Consider the following 25412-nt stretch of genomic DNA (forward strand, 5'->3'; position numbering starts at 1 on the left):
TTCCGGATTTTGGTTGTTATACAATGTCAATGTAGAAGACGCTCTATATCTCTCTTATCATTAGTACTTTAACTAAGTTTGGTTGATCATTAAATCATTCTCTTATTTATTATGAATCGTTCCATAAATACGAAATACAAGTACTGTACGTTGGACTAATAAAGAAAAACAAATGTTCAAATTTACGCAACTGTCATCAAAATCATGATATTATTACCTTGCCGATGAGGTATTGTGTTTTGTCATAACTGTATTGAAATTAGAGTTTTTACAAGCAGTTGTCATATTATCATTAAGATCATGCCATCTTGCCAATCAGGTATTGCGTTTTGTTATTGTGTTTGTATTAGAATTATTTATATGCAACTATGATCATGCTGTCTTGATAATTATTTATATTTTGCCGTGACTGTTAAAGCAATTGTCAGGGAAAAATAGTACCAAACATTCACTGCCTCGAAGCTATCTTGTGTTTCTGGAAATAAAAATTGCTCATAAGTTCGATTCGACATTGGGAAAGGATTACGGATATAATATATGTTTTGTTTTGCGGGTGTATTTTCTGTAATCAATGTTTTCTTCCTTTGATTCTGTTTCCATTTTATAAAAGATTTGTATAAATAAGAGATGATCGAAGAGGTAACGTTGAGAGCATATTGACAGATAGTCACAGTCAATGGTTTTGATATGATAATGATGATACGAATAGACAGTTACACTTCTTGCCAATCAACTCCTCTACGTATAAAACACACAATGTGAGGAAAATCTATATTGACGAAACATTAATGCACACAAAATGCGCTTGTTGACAAGTTAAGTGGTTCTAAAGTGGAGACTTGTATACGAGGTAATGCAATACTCGCATTATTAGGTTTACGGATATAATTGTACACCTCGGTCTTAAGTACCTTGCATATAAGTAAGATACTAAGTCTTTTGTGGAAAATATTACACCAACAGACTTATGAATTAACTAAAACGTTGGTTTTGTGCTTAACTGAAGTAATACATGAAAAAAAAAAATTTCTGTACAAGAATTATATGTACGTAACTGAAATTTTGTTTATTAAAATCCTGGTAAAAAAACGTTTAAGAGTTAGGCCCATGTATCGGAGAAAAAAGTTCGAACATAATCAAATCATAGACAGAAAGCATTGTCTTACATGAAAATTTAACAGTATATAAAACATTTATATTATTATACAAAACATTGTCAATTTACTCATATATATATATTGAATTCCGGAAAGGGACTGCATGAAGGTGCCACACTTCTGGACAGTTCAGCGTCTTTAAAAGCTCACCATTTTTTAAAAAGCTGTTACATGTCTTCGTTTTGATGCATTTGCAACAACGTACTAGTGTTTAAACTTAAAGTAACTAGGAAAAAATCATCATTTTTGACAATTGTTTACATTTATTTCTTTACAAATGACATTCTTTTTTAAAGGGGAACAACTCCTTTAAAATATTTTAAGTATCCGACTCTATGGGTAGGACCAATAAAACATGTATTGGACAGTTTAGTTGTTTGTCAAGATGCTGTTGCTGTGTGATGTAGTGCTAAGCCTTAAATATTTAGGAGAAAATCTGATTTAAAGGTTTTGCACACGAACGAAAATTCTGGGTTACTGTTACAGTTTTGTGTTGAATAAACATATAACTACTGATTTGTTAAATAGTTACACGTATAAAGATAAATGAATGATAATTCAAAACATAACCTTGTTCGAGGAATGTAATTCAGTTCTAGTGTTTGAATATTGCATTGAATAACAGAAGATAAAATCGACATGTCATGAAGAACAGATAGGGCGTTAAAGATATCTTGTGCCTAACCCTAACTAACATATTTTATGTTTAGATTTATACTTCAAACATAGAAAATTATCATCAAATGAATTTTATTTTACTAAGAATAATTAAAAATGTTTATCTATGGCTTTGTTTGTTTGTTTGTTTTGTTGTTACATCTGCAGTAATTGCGGGATGGATACATTTGATATGAAACGACGTTCTGCTGTTAGTTCCTGTTTTGAGATATCGTCATTTTCCGTAACCACGTAACACACAAATAAATACATCAATATAACGTCGTATATCAATCATTTGTTGCAATTATGCGGTTGGTATATGTGGCTTTTTTCTTGTTCGTCTTGACAAGCTATCAAACCTTCCGTGGTACAGTTGGGTACAGTTTTCAAAACATAATAGACTACAAAACTGATATTATGATATCTACAATATTTCTTGTCTGCAATGTAACTGAGAGACTCAGTGACAAATTCATGCATTCATTCTGCTAAAGATCGCAACTGTGTTTTGTGTGCGCAGTTTCAGTTCAAGGTACTGTAGTAAACGTTGACATGTTCATTTTAAATACAGAATTCAGATTCTGTAATTATCCTCTTATATTACGTGATTATCCCGGCTCTCCTAGTAAGAGAAAACTATATTATTATGTCGTTGATCTCTATTATAGCTTACATAATTCATTCTGCAATGCTCGTGCGTAATAGTTTGTTTCAAGATTTCTCACAGGTTCATCAATAATAAATAATATATACAAAGCACGTTAATAATACATAGATCTGAATTCCTAAACGTTAACGTTGTAAAATATTGCATGATAAAAGCCTAGCATCCTATTATATAGCGACATTGAACGTGGATATGCTGTAAATCGTCTCTAAAGAGTAAAATGGTATGCCTCTAGGGAAAGAAATAACAACAGCGATTGATTAGGGGATCTTTGCCAATGCTACATAACATCATGTGCTATATAATTATAGGTTGCTTTACATGCACCTTGAATAGACAAAGGGTAACTTATTAATATGTTACAACATAACAAAAATATGTGCTGAAGAAGTAACATTTGTTACAACAGAAATAGTTCATTCGAAATCAAACAAGTTTGGAATTCCTAATTCATCTAAAAAGCATCAGCTCATAGAGGTTTATATAAATAATTTTATTATATATACTGATAGATTTGCCTGGAATTTGGTAAAGATTTTTTTCAGTTAAGGTATCAGACCCACGAACAGATAACATTTCGGTGCCTGGTTGCCCCATGTTTTTGTGGTATCATTTGAAATATTGTGTTTGCTGAACAAGAATTAGTAAATAAGATGACCATGATAATATGCACGAACCACTACAGTTATGTTTTTTAACTGCGAAGTGATAAATCTTGCACTGTAGTGCAAGTAACTGGTTTACTGTTGAACTATAAAGTAAAAAAATATTCTGTGATATATTTTTGTCATGTTATCTGTATTTTCTTTTTCAGTAGATTATACACGTGCAAATGATACCCAAATTGTATGAGCTTACCAGGCATCAATATTTGATATATCTTCCTAGCACTGTTATATAGAACTTGCTACAATTTTGTGGAAACGATACTTAAAGTAAATAAGTAACTCGCCTCCTCCCTTTTGAACTAATCTTCTCAGTAAAAGCTGGCGACGAGTTTGGAATGTCTGACATGAAGAAGTTTTATATTGCATAATGTTAACTTAATGGTGCTGACCCTATAATGACAACGCTAAACAACAAGACAACTATTTTCCGTGAACACTTTATTGATATATCTTCCTTTTATATCGTATTGTATACAGCAGCTGTCCACAAATTATTGCTATCATTAACATAATATCAAAAGGTTATTTACAAAAATATGTTATTTTTTTAGATAATTATTGTGACAATTCTATTTGCATTCGTGTCAGTGACAGTATGTACAAATACATCATCACTAACCTGTATGTTTTGTCAGGGTATGGATACAGACCTTTCTAGACGACTATAACATTTATTTTTAGAGCTAAAAACATCACTTTTCCTATCTGTACAGATGCGAATTTACATCATAAATGCAATTGGTTAACACGTAATTAATTAATGTTATATTTACATTTCTATATTCGAGTAACTCAAAATATCTTTCAAATATGCAGTCATTAATAACATGACATGTTTTTGTTCTTGAATATCGTCTAAATTATGGCATCTGCCTATTTATCTATGAGATAAAAATTGGCTTTGAAGGACAAATTGTCGCTTGCAAAGCTTTTAAAATAAGCGTACCTGATATATTCAAAATAAGCATAACAATGTGTAAAATAATGACAAGAGTTGGGAAGACATTTAATGCCTATGAAATTAAGGATCAGGTAAAGTGTGATATTTTAAAGTGCAAACCTTAATATAATACAAGAGGTATATTTGAACTTCTTGTAGCATTATCCGCACGTTTCTTTTGTGTTACATAAAGCGTTAACATTAAGCTCGTGCTATTGTGTATTTAATTCGATTTGGCGGGACAGAGTTAATCTCTGACTTATGCAATTTATGGTTATCCCCCAAAAAACGAGCGAAATAGGTAGAACAACTTAACTGTTTATTTCCGTAACTAACGACTAAAATTCAACGTTGTAAGGTAGATGACCACTGAATAAGACATCTGGTTGCCGAATATACTACATACCCTGCACAATAATGCAGTGGACCATCGCGAAACTCCGCCCGGCCAGGTTGATTAAAACGCACTACAGACAGTTTATAAACTTTGCGCGTTATTCTAATGATACTGAACGTCTTTGTTTCTTCGCATATCTGTTTATGAAACTAGCATTAATTTAACATGCGGCGACATGGCGTAGGTGGTAATCTTTGCATATGTACGTATCTAAAACGAAATGACGATACTCAATAGAGTGTATTAGTGCTATCAGGATTAAACAAACACCATACTGACATAACTTTCACAACGATACATCGCAAGGAATAACGCCACGGACGCAATGACATTACTTTTAATCAACCCAAATGTACGACAGACAATAAAAATATTTACAGAATGGCTGAATGATAAAAATCACCGTATCAACAAGCCAACGCGATTTTATCAACGTTGACTACGTAGTTCTAGTATATGGGATGTTCTTTATCCGTTACGAACAATCAAACTCTTTTAAAGTGTGTTTTAGATGAAACGAATCTGAGTACGAACTGCAATAGCGGTGGACGTGTTTTATGTCATAATGAAAATGGTATCAGTATGTATATTCACCATACATTTGCTAAAGATCTACAAAATGGAAAAAATCTTCCACACACAATAGCAATTCATTTATGTAGCGTTATGCCTATTGATCATATAATTTTTTTTGTTCAGTTTTTAAAAGGCTTAGTACCGATGGTTCTGAAAACAAATTGATACGCTTTTTGTCATTTAGCTCGTTTTACAAACTAATATTACAGCTACATACACACACATGAAATCTAAGTTCGCAAGTATTTGTACGAAGCTTGGTAAGCGTTTAATGTAAGATGTTGCTGCTTTTTATACAGTTTAGGTTTTAAAAAAAGTATAAATGTGCAAACAAAACCACACCAATCAATTTATGATGATTGAAAAATCAAGTGAAGCAGTTTTCTCGTTTAAGAAAATTCCTATGTTCTGAGCAGTACTACAGAATTGTGTGTGCTGCTGGAATTTAAAATAAAGGAAATCGCTTTTAATCAGAAACTGTCTAAAACTAATCTTCATACAGGGCTATGCATAATTGTCTTGTATCGACTTACAATATACGCTTACAACAATAGTTGGAAACGGACCAAGAAGAAGATTGCAAAAGCCTTGTCACTCGTCTTATTAAGCAACGGAAACAAATGGTATGTCTGGCTACTGTCTAGTAAACGAGCTAGAGTCAAAAGGTACCGTTTTCTTATTATAACATTGTCAAGCAACCTTTTGTACAGTTCCTTTCTAACTCATTTACAAGGTTTTCATGTTTTATTTACATAATGAGTTAAATGAGCTTTTGTCAAGCTTATAAGAACAGTGGTTGTATTCTTCATTAAGAAAATTAAGAATTGAGTAGTAAGCACTTTCTATCTGGCATAAAAATTCAATTGTTCATTTAAGGCTTTTTGAAAGTATGATTCAGTACATTCCCTCAGTTGGCTTTATGAACTACTGTTCCCGTCTTTCCCAAAGAGCACAAAATCAAACACTGTTGATATGGATACAACCATTATGATAAGATATATGACGAAGAATAGTCTGTCGAGGACAACTGCGACTAGTCGCCATTCTTTTATTGTTTTCTCCAGTTTGTCTTGCTTAGTTTGTTTATCCACTAGATATTCACACTGTGATCTAATATCACGAATGTCATGTGCCAAACTTGTCAGCCATAATGTTTCAGGTTTTTCAGACTGGCCGTCTGACAGTGTTCGTATCATTATTTCCTCGTCAGCAATATCAGTGTAAGGTACATGATTATCGTTCATGTGAGAACCGATTTCTTTATTACACTGCGCAGGAACAACATTATATCTTCTGCTACCAATTTCTCTACTAGCGTTTTCTAATTTTACAAACTCTCCGCGCATACAAAACAGTCTTGCTAAACCATCGATCACAATCTGAAAGAAAATACAATTATTTCATTTAGAACCTGATTTAGTCGACGACTTGGTAACAGAAAGAAGTAAATGTGCTTAAAAATCCTAACTGGAGTTTGTAAGCGGTAATATCACAGGGCTTTCGGAACTTATTAAGTACGTTTAAGTACGTTTTCTTAGGAAATCTACTATTAATTTATAAAGGAGTTTTTATCCTAGCATATCTAGTTCTCCTCCTAATTCATGTATTCAGTTCATATAAAATTAAATATGTGTAGGGATGCTTCAGTAACAGGAATTTTCAATCCACAGTGTCCGAGTACTCGCTCAGTGAAAATGCTACAGGTTTAAAGAGTTATTCTTAAGATAGAAAGCCATGTTTGGACATAAAATGTCTTACGCATTAAAAACATATCTTATTATCTGTACAATTCAATGGTTCTATTTTTGACTCAGTCTGGAGAAACGAATATTGCCATGAATAAATAAAAATTAATGAAAAAATGAAATGAAAACTATCTTACCTTTTTGACAACGAAAGGGACTTCTCTTTTGGCTCCATGGAAGTATAAATTAACCACAATTACCGACAGGAAGGCCGACAATGTGATCAAAATCATGTTCAAGCAGTAATACGCCCCTGAAAGATCACAACTAATATAGGTCAACATTTTTTTATAAAATACGTGGTCAAAATTTGAATATATTCACTTACAAAATGTACAAAGAGATATCGCATCACATACTTCTTTAAATAAGATATATGTTTAAATATAATAACTTTTTTGATTAAGTGATTTGTGTAAAACTTTTATAATGATAAAACATATATAAACTAGAGCTATCACTAAAGGTGATGAATGTACCCCCCGCATGCACTGACACAGTACATTGCAATCTGACACACACAAGATTGCATAATTACGTTGACTGTATGTATATAGACTGTATGTTTACAGTTTAGTAACAAAAAACAAAGTCCCATAACTATGCAGAATATTTATGTAAAAGAACGTAACATGCACCATGCACAATTAGGGTTGGTACTGATCACTTGTGTGAAGTTTCATTAAATTGTGTGCAAGGGTTCGGAAGATTAGGCGCGCACAAGACTGCATATGCAGACTGTATGTACATAGTATGTTAACAAGAAACAAAGTCCCATAACTCTGCAATTTTTGTCGTTGAAAGAACCTAACATGCCCCATGCACAACTACTGTTGTTACTGATCACTTGTGTGAAGTTTCATTAAATTGTGTCAAGGGGATGACGAGAGATGGTGCGCACAAGATTGTGTCTATGTATATAGTTTAGTAACAAAAAACAATGTCCCGTAACTCTGCAATTTTTTTTCTGAAAGAACCTAACATGCCCCATGCACAACTACTGTTGTTACTGATCACTTGTGTGAAGTTTCATTAAATTGTGTCAAGGGGATGACGAGAGATGGTGCGCACAAGATTGTGTCTATGTATATATAATAGTAACAAAAAACAAAGTCCCATAACTCTGCAAGTTTTTTTTCTGAAAGAACCTAACATGCCCCATGCACAACTACTGTTCTTACTGATCACTTGTGTGAAGTTTCATTAAACTGTGTCAAGGGGATAAGGAGAGATGATGCGAACAAGACTGTGTCTACGGACAGACAGACGGACAGACAGACAGACAACCTGAAACCAGTATACCCTCTCTCCCCCCTTACAACTTTGTTGTCGGGGGGTACAATAATCAATTATTGTAAAGAAAAGGCAGCTATTAATAAACTTTGACAATGTTACAGTTGACCTGAATACAATCGACACTATTTATTTTCCAGTACTGGTCACTAATAATTACTTTGCAATATAGCCCCAAAATAATTTTATGACGGATTATCTTTGAACACCCGTGGACTCCACTGCCACATTATCAAAGTTTATTTGTACTTTAATGCTATTCATAAAAAAATGATGAAAAGAACAAATAGATATCATGATTATAATAAATAGGTTTGAGTTTAAAGAGGCTACTATCAGACACTTACCTATGAGGGGTATAGAAGAAGCTGATGGGGGCGTAGACTCAGCTAAAAGCAACAGCAGTACAAAGAATGCCACAAATATATTCATACCTGAAATATAACATGATGCAATAACTATACAAGTATATTTAATGTGTATTACATATACGACTATGGAATATTTAAAATTCAAGAGAATATAAAAGTGAAATGACTTCAAATTCACTTGTAGTTCATCAGTCTGAGAGTAGATTTATGTCTTCTTCAATGTTGTCACATTTTCTGGTTCTTTGGGGCCATGGCTTCGATTAAATATCTAATAGATACAGAATTCCACTCAAACCGGTGCTAAGGGCTGTAAGGTGTGTGCACTTTTCATTATCTCTTACAAATAGTCTCAGTCAAACACTATGTTCAGTGTTATTAACCTTTAGCCTGCTGGCGGCAAGTGACTCTGCCTTTGCGACCAGTGCAGACCAAGATCAGCCTGCACATCCACATCCGTGCAGTCTGATCATGGTCTGCACTGTTCGCTGTTCAGTCAGTAAATTTTGAGTGAACACCCCTTTGAATAATAAGTGGCACTGTCCAATTTGAATGATGGACCAGTCCATTTTAGAAATTTAGCAGCCTAAAGGTTAATAAAGTATTGAACAACGTATTCATATTCATAAATCTATACCAAATTAACTGCATGAAGCTTTCAAGAATATTGTATATTGTTTACATATATGACAAGAGTGTTCTAAACTGGGCTTAAATAGTTTCACTAACGTCTGTACCAGAACTAAAAACAAAGAGCTATAAGAAAAATACCAGTCGTCAGATATGAAAATATTGTTACGTACGAGAATTGTTCAATAAATAAAAAGAACGGCTCTACAACTTTGTTCCCGTTATGTGAAATTTATTATAACTGCAACTGACATGACCGGCTAATAGCTGTAGTTATAATAACATAATAACGTAGCCTAGAACTAAACTAAATGCTATATACAAACAATAAATAAGCAACACAGTAGAGTCAATGTTTTGACGTCTTACATGTAAAACCTTCAATAACTGCGAAAGAAATGATAAAACTTTCAGCGATAGAAAATCGCCTGAGAAATACTGTGAATATATTTCATAATATTGAAGTGATATCTCCTTAATCTTTAAGGTCAGCCGGTTAATCGATCTAAAAATAAACTTAACTGTATTCATGACAACAGAATGAACTGCATATTGTACGGCAGGTATGATAATAGTCAGACCTTAAATGGTCCTTATAACGATGTCGGGTCTACACATCAAGATAACTGTCAATAAATACATAATAATATAACAAACCTAGTTGCATTTTAGCTGGAGATTCCGGTGGCAACCAGAATAAAACAAGAGTCAATGACGATAACAGTATACAAGGCAATATCAAAATATAGTTGTAAAAGGCAGGTTGGCGTCGAATCTTTAAATAAAACGTGATATCTACAAATGGTTCTCCTGGACAACAAGCATATCGTAACACATTTTTCTTCGCCGAGGAAGTTGCAACCATCCATTCGTTGTTTGGAATATATTCGGTAAAATCAAAACCCTCCGCATTTTCGTATAAAAGTTCAAGCATTATTTTGCTCCCGTCATAAGTCCAAGATCCGAATTTCATCTTGCATGTTTGTACATCAAAAGGAAAATATTGAATATTTATTGAACAAGAACTTTTATAAATAGCTTGTGGAATCCACTGAATGCTACCGTCATGCTGAACAACCACTAAAGTTTCGCGTTTTTCTTCCAATCTGATATCTGCACTGAAATGAAACAAGCACAACATGGGTTTTGTTATCATATTAGTAACTAGTTGGTTATCAGTTTTTTTATCTATCATGTGTATTATTTATATATGAATTTATATAGGTTACTTGGTGTTGAATTTGAATAAGATTCAATGGCTGTAGCCATAAAGTTCTAAGAAAAAAGACGACGGTAAATTACTTTATGTACATGTAAACTTAAGTTTTATCTGTGAGGGTAGATATGAGCGTATTAATCATATAAGTACATTTTTAACGGTTTAGCTGCTGAAAAGCATTGCAGTCACAGCAATGTGAATATAAAAATTTTTAGAGAATGTTACCGGACCACTAGGCACTGCCTTAATAGTATTAGGAGGCATTTAAGCTAAAGCTATCGGTAAAGTGGTTAGTAGTAATAACTGAAAAATATATTGATGTAATGGTGCAAACTGGTATAAAATACTCTTTTTCATTCATTAAAAAGTATTTGAATGACTCTCAAAAATAAAATATCAGCTGTTTCTTGCACAGCCACAGTCATAACGTGAAGTCATTCAATACTTAAATGTCTGCACAATGAATATTAAAAAGAAATTTGATAAATTTTCATAATTTAATACTTCCTGTTAAATCAATATTTTTTTTCGATAATTTTGCAATAGCTTAAGATAAACAGAGCTTAAAATTCAGAAATTTAGTAAACTTACTAGTTATATAATTTAATATCTGGCGTCCAGACTCTGTTTGAAGGAACTCTTACTTTTGTAATATTTGCGTACAGCTCTGGGTCCCAGCTCATATATATATCTTTCCATCCCTGCAAATAAACAAATACCAATTAGTTCAACTTAAGGACGTACACTAGAATTAGGGGCGAAATATTTTCAAATAACAGAATTTCTTTGAACTTTGGATATTGAAGGACAATCATCTACTAGTAAGAAACAAAAATATGCAATAAAAGTCATAGGTCACCGGTACTGGAAAAGAGTTATCTGCCCTTGAAATCGACAATTTCTCCCAAAAATGCTGTTTTCAAGGGCAGATAACTCTTTTTAAATACCGTTTACCTATGATTTTTATTGCATATTTTTTCATGGATAATTGTCCTTCAATACCCAAAGTTTGAAGAAACACTGTTACTGGGAAAATTTAGCCCATCTAATATACAGGGAATTCAAGCGAACGCTTTTAAAACGTTTCAAATATATATTTTGCCATGTTTTATAATCTCATCTCACTAAATTACAGATTCTTAATTAAAGTTAAGACTACGGGCTGATTAAAAACTACCATCATGACCAAACATACGAAAGTGTTGATATGTCAGATTAAACAAGTGACCGAGTATTGCAGTGGCAATACAAAAATCCCCTACAGGAGAAAAAATACATATCCTTCAATAATGACCTTGACCTTTGATCGACAACCATTGGTCATGTACGCGACAAACCATGGTGAACTTTTCTTTGCAATACTAATAAAATATTTCAATACAATTATACAATTAAATATAATGGAGCAAAAACAAATTCTTACTTGACCCTGAACAGTTACCTTGAACTTTAACAGACAAGCATAAATCATGCGTTGACACATTGTCTCATCATGGGAAACCGAGTATGTCGCATTAAAATAATTCATCAATTCATATAAAAGTTATGGAGCAGAAACAGTTTTTACCTGAACTTCAATAGTGATATTGACCTTTGACCTACAAGCGCAAGTCGTAGACATGCTTAACCTACATATTGCCCTCTATTCACATACTAAAGATAAAAGGTAAGGGTATATTTTCCGGAAGCACTAAACACAGCTATAGAGCCGTGCATTTGCATAGTAGACCCACAAAATGAAGCTATAACGGAAAAAATATTATAGACAGGTTGCTTCAAAAATGTAACAAGTACATTTTAATTTTATGCAAAATACAAATGAAAGTGGTGAGAAAGGAAGGGGTAGGGGTAGAAAAAAAGGAGGGTGGAGGGGGAAGTGGAACAAGGATGAATATTCAAAAGGGAATGCTACGTTCCTTAAACCACAGTTATCCTATAGTCACATAATAGTGTAAAACACAGCAACGCAGACAGATACGGTCGGGTGGGCAAGATAACTTACACATAGTAAAAGGAGAGAGGGTGCAAAAGCAAGGGAGCGCTAGTTCTGGGGGGAGGGGGGGGGGGGATTAGAGAGGGCGATAGGGGGTACAACACAATATACAGGACGGACAGAAAACAAGTTGAAAATAGGGGCACCACCTTGGAACCGTTACTAACCTATATAAAGGAAACTTTGGGTTTAAACGAGAATGACAACTTCGCACCTACCCTATTTTGAACAAGCAAAGCACCACAATGTAAATAATGTAAATAGAATCACTCCCCGTTGTCACCATGACAAAATACCAGATCAAGTAAAACATACAATTAGGGTCAATATAAGGTATAATTACACAAATGTACTCAACAACTTGTCTGAAGTCAGAGCGCAATGAGCCTAACTTTTAAGAGCACGACTAAGAAAGCTGCAAGACAAAACTCCACTCCCTCTGTTCGTTTTTTTAGTAGGATTTAGGAGAAAAGCATCAAGGAGTCGTACACCTTATTAGTCATCGTACCACCAAATAGGGAAGCGTAACGATTAATTGCAGAGTCAAATAGCCGAGCCAACATTGATTAAAGTCACCATAGTATATACAAGCAGAAAATCGATATTTTGGTATTCAAAACAATTTCATGTTACAATCCGTCCATTGTGGCTGTTAGCAAATGAACATAGAATAGTGAATGAAAGGATACCCCTCTTGGTTGTGAATACCATATAATTATATATATAGGATATTACTTTAGTGTCTTTTCCTATTGAATTTATTAAACGAATTGAATAATATAATAAAATGCAAGGCTCCGCCCGAGCATTTTAATATTAATTTTATTCAACGAATTCAATAAATTTAATTTCAAAAGTTGAAACTTAAGTTTATCCGCCAAGTTGGTGAAAGGTTTATCTTAATATATATACGGATAAACCTTTCGGAGATGAGGCGGATAAACTTATGTTAAGAAAGACGGTAACCTAACCTAATATTCTATGTACATTGCAGACAATAAAATCTGTGTATAACATATATTTGTTTAAAAAATGTACTCCGATACAAAAAACAATTCACTCAGAAATTTACTCATTTGTAAATTCTGACGCCCTTGCTAGATTCAGTTACACACGATTCCTTACTTTAAAACATTATTCCTTACTTCATGCTTTGCCTTCTGTGTACTAAAAATCATACGTGTAAACAGGGCATTCGTATACAAAACAAGCGAAGTGGTTTTGACTCGAATAAAATATAGCCGAAAACCACGCCTGAGATTAATAAAAATACCAGCAGTCTTTACCTTAAATTCACTCCATTTCAGTGACAAACAATGTGTGGTAAATGAAATTCCTACCACCACAAATAGTTCAGATTTAATAATTACAATAAACGACTGTTTAAAACTCGTTATATATCTAAATTTCTAACTAGAAATGTAAGAACGCCACAACAGACAAAGTCAATGTCGATTCACTCAGACTTTAAAACCCGTCACCGTACCATTCCTTATTGAGGTATACTCGGATAGCGTAAAACAATTTTTGATTTTTTTACCGTGGCTGTTCTCATAAAACGATAAAATGTTTGAGCTTTGAACTCTTGATCCAGTTTACACTGCCTATGATACATATACTTCAGAAAGTAGTTCGTCAGTTGTATTGACCATATAAACCTCTACTGACTGAATAAACCCCAAATTTACACGGCAAGCAGATATCGACCTGGTGAATGTTTAGTGGTAGGATATAATTGATTTGCCAACGCCCCCTATACTTGAAACGACGTCGACGTCAAAGCTTTATTACACTAATGCATTATCTTTTTATGTAATGGCTTTATTTCACTACCTTGACGTTCAACATGCTATAAAAAGCTTTCGGTCACAATGTTACACTGCAACAGTTCCTTATTCAAAATATTGATATTTAATAATTTAAAAGAGATTTTGTCTTGCAATTTAGAACACAAAACAACTTGTATGGAGCATTGAGAGATGATTAGATACTAAAATTAGTATTTTTAAGGATTTGCAGTATCAGCAGTTTTGATACGTCTATATACCGTTTTTTACTTCTATATAAAATATTGCATAATATTCTTTCTATATCGGAACTGCCAAATATCAATCAGTTTGACCCTGCTTAAGTCAAATGATGTAATTGTTACTCACGTATGAGGCCCATACATTCGTAGCCAGAACTTGATTGCGTTCGTCCAGGTCAAGAATTTGAATTAAGCTGAGACCGTAGTAGACAGTTAGAGTATCATTCTGCTCAACTATTGGGCGACCCATTTTCCCGCGGGCCTCATATTCATCCAATAACGTTCGTATGAGTTTCTTTTCCATCGAAGTCTCTAAGTATCCTGAAAAATAAGAAATGGAAAGAATATTTTATTGATCAAATAAAACAAATTTTAGGAAGACCGCCTGCTCCTGTCATTTTTGTCAGCTCACTCATGTCAAATGCGGGTGACGTAAGATGATCGAACTAACAGACAGCTTAACCTGTTCAGATGGCCTCTTCCTTATCCTCTTCGCATACACTTTCAGGCAATACAATGGTATACTAGGAGATAACACTATTTAACAAATTCACACACAATCGTTCCTGATATGCATGATAATTAATACATATTCAAAATATGATTACTTTATTTATTTTTCTAGATAAACATGCAATTACTTTATTTTTATAGTTAATGTATATTACATCACATGACATATTGGCGAATCAAGGCGGGGGGGGGGGGGATCATATCACTAAATCAAAAAGCTGAGACTGTTTAAATGATAACAACTTCTAGTGATATATTACATTGTCAACAGGATACTAGTAGTTTCATCTGTGCATAGAAAGTGGTTGTTCCATTACCATTTTCTTTAATTTTATTACTTTTTTAAAGTATCATTAAAATGCGTGTTAGTGGAGTACTCGGTAGAGCTTTGTTAAAATTTAAAATATTTATTTATAATTCTGATACGTTTTTCGTTCAAATTTTCTATTAATGTATACGCATGAAAAAAGAGATACTTGTACATGTTTCAAACTTCTTCACGAAGAATATGCGCCGTTCAATCGTATTTCTTTGCATCCACTCTTTAACAATTTATGGTAAATCTATGTTATTCAAAAACTTCCTCTTATAAACGTTTTACAAAAATAAGTAACTGTTTAAGTATGGAACAAAGCATTAATGAAGAATAATCTCCCTTGAAGTTTACATGACAGATTTAATCCTTTTTATTTGTATGTTTGCATTTTTATGTATTTATTTATTTATTTGCTGTAAGAAGTGTAAATGGGTTCAGATTAGTATAATATTGAGTTCACTGAAAAATTGTACAACTCAAGCATATACATGATTATTTTTGTAATGGAAAACTTGGCATTGGATGTTACCATTGTTTGTTGGTTTAGTATTTGTACTTAATTACCGCATCCATTCGACTTGTAGTTTCGCTCACTTACCGTCTTTGCTGCAGAACAGAACGAGCATTTTCGAGTAGTCGTGCTAGAAAGAGATATATCTACAGACCTGACAGTTTAAAAACACATCAGAATACAGCTATAAAAATAAAGCCTTCTCAGTAAAGTCTTATGATATTTTAATGTCATTGGTATATATGAAAAGTTGCATTTTGCAAATCGGCCATTTTAGATCATTTGGATTTTTCTTGGAAAGTCCTGTACGTACACATTGTTACAGATTTCCCTGACTTAGATATGCGGTTAAAGCTTCTCTGTAATGATAAATTTAAAAAAATCTACCACATGTAGCTGATTTGAAGAAACTCGATTTGACCCAGTATTGTTGCAATTTTCGTATTCTTTGAATACATGTTAAATTATATCAAAACAACATGGAAGTTGTTGTAACTTATTTTCCTTTTTTTCCACAAAATTGACAAGAAATAAAAAAAAAGTGTAAATTATTTATTACTTCCATTTGTATTTGTTTCTGAATTTCATTATGGCGTCCAAAAATGCAATTTGCTAACATGCTTTTAAATTAGTAATTTCTGTGATACATTTACTAACATGCAAAAAATTCCACTGAAGGAAAATGCGAACTTACAAAATTTCATCAGGGAAAGCCATTTATGGGTTTGATATTTGAGGCTAAATTCTCAAGAGTCGAATAAAAATGCCTAAAACATCCGACAGTCAGCATTTCACATTTGTCTGCAAAAAAAAAAGAAATATTAACGTTCACTTTGGTTTTGTTCACTTGATTCCTGTGTCATTGACTCAATGACGCTTTTTAATTCAAAACATATAAACATGCATTATACCAAATGCCATAGCTAGAATGCTTTAAAACTTATGTCAATTGCAAAACGAAAAGTTTACAACTTCATGCAATACATCTATAACAGATTTGCCAATAATAGTACATCACAAAGCAAGAAAGAACCGTAATTATAAAATATTATGATATTAATATAAAAAATAAAAATACATTTAAGTTGGAAATTGTATGAGTTTGATAAATTGACCACTAATACATAAATTTATCTTAAAACAACAGTGAACGAACTTACAATAACATAGATATAACAAAAAGAACATGTTCGCGAGATTTTAATATCTGGGAGGGTATACCAGCTTTGCTGTTTGTCATTCAAGGGCTGACGTATTTCATTTTTAAGATAACTCAAAAGATGCATAATGAATGCTGGCTTTTACATGCATGCTATATTTCAAATATGTTACTGATACCATAGATAGTAGGATAGGAAGATTCCTTTACGCACAGACCGCGACCACGCATCAAAACATGTTTTCGTTCAGTTAATAACCTCTTCACTTATTTATAACTTGTAATAGCATTTACTATCTATAACAATCTGTTTACATTCTCCAGCACAAAGTCAGTCCATTATGAGCTTCAATAATGTGAATTCCCATGACTAAAAGAACATCTGAACGGGAAGCTAAGATCATCTGAGCCGTGCCATGAGAAAACTAACATCAGCATGGATCCAGACCAGCCTGCGCATCCACGCAGTCTGGTCAGGATCCATGTTGTTCGCTCGTAAAGCCTATTGCAATTAGATAAACCGTTAGCGAACAGCATGGATCCTGACCAGACTGCGCGGATGCGCAGGCTGGTCTGGATCCATGCTGGTCGCAAATGCACTGCATGATGGTTTTCTCATGGCGCGGCATACATGCTGATACTGTCAATTTGTAATTTTGGAAGATTTTAAAGCAATTTTAGTAATTTTGAAATTGACCGAGTTCAAAACGAAAGCAAAACGGATAAAATATCTGAGACAATTTAATCGGAAACCAACATCTAGCATTATTGTACTCGCCAACATACTCAAAGAAGTTACTTTTAGTTAACAAAACATCCACAAATTGCATTTGTGTATAGTTGCTGTTATCTGTTCTATGATGTGATCACAATTTACATAATTACTGACTGTTTGAACAAATAATTAGCGAAAGGTACGTGTTGTCTTGAGGGCGAATATTCAGGTAACAACTGCTCTATTCCTTTGATATATAATTCTGTGTACAGAAATGTCAAATCAAATTAGAAATGTCATGAAGCAGAATATAATTTTCATGGCAAATAACAATTATTGTTCGATCCAGTTTGACAAAGATATTTATAATCTCCAAATCAAATGTGAGACGGAAATAAATATAAGAAAATCTTTTTACACGGACAATATCAAGCGCACAAGAACCTCGTGGTTATACATGTAATTATACTACTCGAACTTGACTCGGGGAAATACAGTATCCTCATAGCATCAAATATTCAGAAGGTCCAACTCAAACACCTTTAACTGTTGACTGGAAAGCTATATTACTATCATCAGAAATATTTTAAATATTCTTCCTTTTAAAGTTTTCACTGTAGTCCTGCACGCAATTTTTGTGAATAGAATTAGTCATCAAGCACAAATTATGGACCGGTGACTTATATAAGCAGTCGTGTGTCAATATACACTTACTTTACTGTTTGCCGGTCTATAATAAAAACTTATGGCATTGAACGTTTGCCATTACTATAAATGATGATGATGATGATGAACTATTGCCATTGAGTATAATGTTTTATTACTATATATCTGCAATACTTATTCACATTTTTTGAAGTCATGTTTTGACAGTAGTCCAGCAAAATTAAGTGTTTAACTTTAGACTAGTCAATAGCATAATTAATGGACCGGCAAGACGATACAACAGTTGTTTTAGATTATTGTAGTATTGTCCGTAAGTATTGACCTGGCACTCATTAATCTTAGTCAATATTTTTGAGCATTTTTTTTGTTGTTGTTGTTGTTGTTGTTGTTAAATTACCTACAATAATCAAAACAACCGATATTGTTAATCAATGGCATAGTGGCGTAGTGGTAAGCTCTCAAACTTCTACGCTCGTTACCATGGGTTCAAATTTAGGTCAGACCATTTACTTGTAATTCAATGCTATGTTATTGTACCTATATCATTTTAGTCTTACATTATTTCATTAAACATATCACTTTTTCTCGTGTTCTGTCACCAGTTCCTTGAAATGTCCGACCGTGAAGCATTCAGACGACATTTTGTATAATGGTTTACTGACATGTAGAACAACGTTGAGTTCTAGAGTATTTCGCTCAATACATGAACAGTAAATTATGATAAGTGTGTCCATTTTTCCATCGGTGAAATAAAAAAAATTTGATAAGATCAAATAGAGGAATCGAAGCCGGAGATTGGTAGCTGAACGCTCAGTCCCCACGGCCACACCTGCACATGCGACAGATGTAAAGAAATGTATCATATCGTTTTGCTACGTTTTGTTTTCAGTAGATATATCGTTATCAAGGTTCGGACATCGGCAAATAATTAACGGAAACATACGGAATATTCGTAAGTGTCAGGTCAATACTTACGTTTAATATATCATACCGTTCTTGCCTTGTTTACATGTCTACGACAATAAACGTCTCAAGTACTTGTTTTCACTTTACAGTCGAACAAGCACATTATTTATTTATTTGAGTACTGAAACATTAAATAAATACTCTATTTTTATCTATTACACGTGTATTATAAATACTACAAATCAACAGTTTCACTGTGATATACGTAGCATGATGGTAGCTAGATACATTTTGCTATGTAGTAGAATGTTAAATGAAGTGATTCAATGTACATGAATAATCAAATGAAAAACACACCGAAAAACACAATATAGTAAATAAAGTGCAAATAAACTATCCTCTTGGTGAATAACGTTTAAATTAGATATTAAAATTAAGGCACTGAAGTAGTGCTTAAGAATGCAATTTCCTTTTCTTCTTCGTAACTTCTTTCTAAAAGTTAGATAAATTTTCCTTCCAATGAACAAATACATTTTATCAGAATCTGCTTTGCATTACTTATTAGATTATTCGAACTACTTTCGCCTGACCGCATAAAGCAAGCTTGGGAATGGGGCAAGTCAATAAATTAGGCAACTTGAAGCATCTATGATGCTTTTTGTTCATGTAGATCTTTAATGGGTATTAAGTTCACAATAAAAACGAGCATCAGTGGGACTTCATAATTATAGATAAATGACCCTTGTAGCTGTATGATGCACAAGCCATTAAATATTAGCTGTTGTGTGTAGATAATGCGATAAATTATTTTGAATAAATTTATTTTCATCAATTCAAAACGGATGGACAGACAAAAGGCTTGAGGAGCAGTCAGCAAAACATTTTCTGGAACTGTGTTCTCCGGTCAAATGAATGAAGCAGCGATGATATGAATCGTGATTTCATTAGGAGTAAAAGTCGTGTTTGTGTTGTTTTGTGGCTATGTATGATGGTAACGATTGTTTATTCCTTTGATGCAGTTGTTGCTGTGATAAACAGATCCAGACATATGATCCGAGACTTCAACAGCTAGGATGTAGATGACAGATTGCGCGTTCAAAGGCAGTGGCTTCAAACGTTTAATCTTTTAAGACAGAATGTTAATGCAGCCTATATTCTCATTAGTACTTGTTTTCTTTTTATTGCGAGAATGAAATAAAAGAAACGTGTTGGTCTTAGCAATATGTTGCATCAAAAGATTCAGAACAATCTTTAAATCCTTTAAAAAAAATAATCTGGTATAAATAGCTGAGTTAAAATTGCACTGTTTAACTGATTCTTTCCCATCATGTATTACTACTTTTACATAAATAATATTAGTGCATATCTTTGTCTAAATACGCAAGAACCCATCACACTAATTTGTTTGTTTGTTTGTTTGTGTTAAACCCAAAATAAACAAACAAACAAATTAGTGTTATGGGTTCACGCGTAGTTATGCACAGAAGTTTGATTTTAGTTACGTGTATTGTATTATATGTATAATTTCATGTTGTATTTACAACATACATCTATTGTATACATTAATAAAATATCTGTTCAGTTCTGTTCTGTTCATGAAAATGACATTGTACCCGTTAAAAGGGCGGAACACACACTATACCTCGAGTAAACGTCCGATGTTAAATGTTCGTAGAACATAAGGGATTTATTTTGAATACTGTAAAAGCATATATATTCTCTAGGTAAAAATTTCTGAGCAGTTCGCGAGTCTTAATATTCGCGAAATTGCAAAAATATAAATATACTTTGACCTTCAAAAATGACCTTTGGGCTAGTTCATATACTAAGGCGGATCTGGTATTCGGATCATCTCAGCTGTTGATTTACGTAAGAAATAGGTATATATTGTAAGAAATTAGCCCAGTTGCAAAGCGGCAAAGACTGCAAAGGGTATTGGTAAGAATGTTTGCGCACATACATGGCATGCATACAACCTGCAGGTTCGAATCCCAGATGATTTTTTATTGTATTTTTATTTATAATTCAATTAGTACGTATCATATTTTATTGTCTTGAATTTTATATTTACTGTTTGAATATTGTGAATTATTTTTTCTTCAATTTTCTTTAATTACTTCCCTTTCATTTTCTTTTATATTTTTTCTCTCAAAATTCATTTCATTTCATAAAAATTATCATTACAATTTACAAACAATGTTCATCCTTGGTTTCGTCAACGTTAATAATCACTGGTTCCCGGAATCTCGCGCAATGTCAGTCGACTAGCTGGACATTATACAATGTAGTTATACATCTCCACACCCCCTCAAAAAAAATCTTACCTTTCCGGGATTCGAACCCACCTACACCAAATACTTGGTGTTCGGCGTTCACTCTAAACTAATGCGCCAACGAGACAAGTTTAGTACATCAGATAAGTTGGTGTCCTTTTATGTATAAAACATGTATTCAGTAAACTATAGCACCCCTTTACCTGGATTAGTTTAATTACGCCCGAATGCACAACGCGGTGTTATAGTATCCTACATGAAGGACCTCGGACACTTTCCTATTCAGATTGCCTATCCAATTGAGTAAAATCTGACCAAGGGCTAGACTTCTGAAATAGCATAATAAAGGTAGTTAAAGATCATTTCTTGATACATTCGACTAAATTTTACAAGTTTGTGAACAAAAAAGATGACTTTGTAGACATTTCTCATTCTCATTTCTATTGAAATGTGAACAATAAAATTTTTTCCGTTTTAAACACCTTTCCCACCAGTGACGCAATAAAATATTTTACATGCCTTTGTAAATAATTATCATATACATGTGTTGCAAAAATGGTGCTTGGTCACAGGTGGGAAAGTGTTCAAAATTGAAAAAAACTACCTACAGGGTGTGAGTACAATATTGTTACATTAAATATTTTTGACAATTATTGCATGCATTTCTTAAACCTTAAATATTGATATTTTATTCGTTTTTTTAAATAGTTCAAACATGAAAACACTATAGTATATATATATGAACAAAATGTCAAAATATTTAGAAACCAGCGTTTCTATGAAATGAAAAATATTTGAAAAATGGTGTGTGCGTGATATAAGATATTCTTCTGGTTGTTAGTTGCAGTAAGCTGATATATCATTAAGATATTTACCCTTAAAATACATATATTAACTTACTGTATGCCTTCCCTGCGATGTGCACCCCAACAGAACAGAGGAAGTTATTTATTTATTTATTTATTCTTTTGTGTTTTATATTTTTTAATTTTTTTTATATTTTTTATTCCTAGTTTTTTTGTTCAAAGTTTATTCAACAGAATGCTACATTTGTTGTGCATCCAATACATTCCTGTCCGTTTTCTTGGCCAAGTTTATCGTTTTGTCAGTGTGTCTGACTGATCCCAAGTACCACATTAAACTGGCTATGTGAGCACAGCAACCAACTGTCCTCTTTCCAGCCTTGCATTGGCAATACCAAGCTTGGACGTTGTCTATCTTGTATTTAATCCAACAGAAGTATCTTTTTGCGTTGGAATGTCTGGACTGAAAACGAGATCGAAGCATGCCAGGAGCTAACAAGTGTACATCTATATTGTACTCTCCATCATTTGAAAGATGCTCACGTGTATAACTCCTGGCTTGCTTCAACTGGTAGCAGCCAAATGTCAAAGCTTGGAGTTGCTGTTGCGTAAGTTGGGGAAAGTCTGGCACAGCATCCTCAGCGTCCACAGATGTCCATCGCCCACGACTTGAAAGATGACCTCTCTCGACTTCTCAAAAAGTTCATGTTGAGGGGCTTCTGCTTTGCGGAGCATTTCTCTCGCAAGCTCAGCATCATCCTCATTTGTCTGTATGAGTGGCGGGCGGTATGCATTTGTGGCAGCTGTCAAGACCCTGTTAAGGCAACCAAGGATATCCTGAAAATCGTGGTGAATCACATGATCAACTAGAGCTATCACTAAAGGTGATGAATGTACCCCCCGCATGCACTGACAGTACATTGCAATTTGACGCACACAAGATTGCATAATTATGTGGACTGTATGTATATAGAATGTATGTATACAGTATAGTAACAAAAAACAAAGTCCCATAACTATGCAGAATATTTATCTAAAAGAATGTAACATGCACCATGCACAACTAGGGTTGGTACTGATCACTTGTGTGAAGTTTCATTAAATTGTGTCAAGGGGATGAGGAGATATGGTGCGCACAAGATTGTGTCTATGTATATAGTATAGTAACAAAAAAAAAAAAAAATCCCATAACTCTGCAAATTTTTTTTCTGAAAGAACCTAACATGCCCCATGCACAACTACTGTTGTTACTGATCACTTGTTTGAAGTTTCATTAAATTGTGTCAAGGGGATGAGGAGAGATGGTGTGCACACGATTGTGTCTATGTATATAGTATAGTAACAAAAAACAAAGTCCCATAACTCTGCAAAATTTTTTTCTAAAAGAACCTAACATGCCCCATGCACAACTACTGTTGGTACTGATCACTTGTGTGAAGTTTCATTAAATTGTGTCAAGGGGATGAGGAGAGATGGTGCGCACAAGATTGTGTCTATGTATATAGTATAGTAACAAAAAAAAAACAAAGTCCCATAACTCTGCAAATTTTTTTTCTGAAAGAACCTAACATGCCCCATGCACAACTACTGTTGTTACTGATCACTTGTGTGAAGTTTCATTAAATTGTGTCAAGGGGATGAGGAGAGATGGTGTGCACACGATTGTGTCTATGTATATAGTATAGTAACAAAAAACAAAGTCCCATAACTATGCAGAATATTTATCTAAAAGAATGTAACATGCACCATGCACAACTAGGGTTGGTACTGATCACTTGTGTGAAGTTTCATTAAATTGTGTCAAGGGGATGAGGAGATATGGTGCGCACAAGATTGTGTCTATGTATATAGTATAGTAACAAAAAAAACAAAGTCCCATAACTCTGCAAATTTTTTTTCTGAAAGAACCTAACATGCCCCATGCACAACTACTGTTGTTACTGATCACTTGTGTGAAGTTTCATTAAATTGTGTCAAGGGGATGAGGAGAGATGGTGTGCACACGATTGTGTCTATGTATATAGTATAGTAACAAAAAACAAAGTCCCATAACTCTGCAAATTTTTTTCTAAAAGAACCTAACATGCCCCATGCACAACCACTGTTGGTACTGATCACTTGTGTGAAGTTTCATTAAATTGTGTCAAGGGGATGAGGAGAGATGGTGCGCACAAGATTGTGTCTATGTATATAGTATAGTAACAAAAAAACAAAGTCCCATAACTCTGCAAATTTTTTTTCTAAAAGAACCTAACATGCCCCATGCACAACTACTGTTGGTACTGATCACTTGTGTGAAGTTTCATTAAATTCTGTCAAGGGGATAAGGAGAGATGGTGCGCACAAGATTGCGTCTACGGACAGACGGACAGACAGACAGACAGACAGACAGACGGACAGACGGACAGACAGACAGACAGACAACCTGAAACCAGTATACCCCCCCCCCCCTTACAACTTTGTTGTCGGGGGGTACAAAAAACAACCACCTTTTCATTCTACCATGGTACGACAGCCCATCTGATCTTGGTCACTAACCGAAACTAACGCCGATGTCGCCAACATTAATCCCAACCCCGATGCCACTGGCAGAACTATCTAGCCTTTTTCTTTTTCTGTATAACTTGCAAATGCAAGAGTTACATAATATGGAAGTATCATCCATATCAATGTCGATACTAGCTAGATAGATTCTGTGCCATTGATATGCTGGGCCACTCAGTGTTCTCCTACCATTATATCTTGTTTTATTCTTTTTTGTATTGGAGTTACACAAAGCACATTTATCTGTTTTGCTGGCCATTATATAGTATATAACTCTTACTATAATGCCCGGTCAGTATTGTACATGTGTACTGCATGTGCCGATACAGTATAACAGTAGATGTATAGAAAACAAGCTCAATGCATCAGTTATCATGGGCACTCGGGTGGAAAGGACTAAGTACAGTTGTGGTATTAAAAGTTTTGTACCACTTTTATTTTTTGCTTTTCAGTTATTTTTTTAAAAATGTTAATAAAACTGACAATCTGCATTGTAAAAATGTAATTACTGTTTTAAAACATTTTATAATAGGCATACCTTAAATTCACTGAAAATAGACATTGCACATTTTACGGAAAATATGACCCTTACTCGCAAAATGCTAGAATTTCAACAAAACAAATAGAAAATGAAATTATTTTTTGTGACAGTTTGGTAGCCATA

The 25412-nt window shown here is 33.7% G+C and overlaps 1 protein-coding gene across 6 annotated transcripts in view; it reads right to left on the reverse strand.

The window, feature by feature from the left end:
• Window positions 1-3575: 3575 nt before the first annotated feature.
• Window positions 3576-25412, reverse strand: part of LOC123563780 (neuronal acetylcholine receptor subunit beta-3-like) — a 113136-nt gene continuing 91299 nt past the window's right edge. For 5 of the 6 annotated variants that reach the window (XM_045356795.2, XM_045356799.2, XM_045356801.2 and 2 more), the window contains exons 2-7: window positions 14470-14663; window positions 10912-11021; window positions 9759-10219; window positions 8451-8537; window positions 6948-7063; window positions 3576-6444 (exon numbers count right to left, since the gene is read on the reverse strand). In XM_045356795.2, coding sequence (XP_045212730.2) covers window positions 5983-6444; window positions 6948-7063; window positions 8451-8537; window positions 9759-10219; window positions 10912-11021; window positions 14470-14663 — 1430 coding nt within the window. In that variant the 3' untranslated portion in view covers window positions 3576-5982. Of the gene's footprint in view, window positions 6445-6947; window positions 7064-8450; window positions 8538-9758; window positions 10220-10911; window positions 11022-14469; window positions 14664-16376; window positions 16479-25412 lie in introns of those variants that run through there. The other variant, XM_045356803.2, reaches the window with a different exon arrangement.

The sequence above is a fragment of the Mercenaria mercenaria genome, chromosome 2 (assembly GCF_021730395.1).
Source record: "Mercenaria mercenaria strain notata chromosome 2, MADL_Memer_1, whole genome shotgun sequence".
Classification (NCBI taxonomy): Eukaryota; Metazoa; Mollusca; class Bivalvia; order Venerida; family Veneridae; genus Mercenaria; species Mercenaria mercenaria.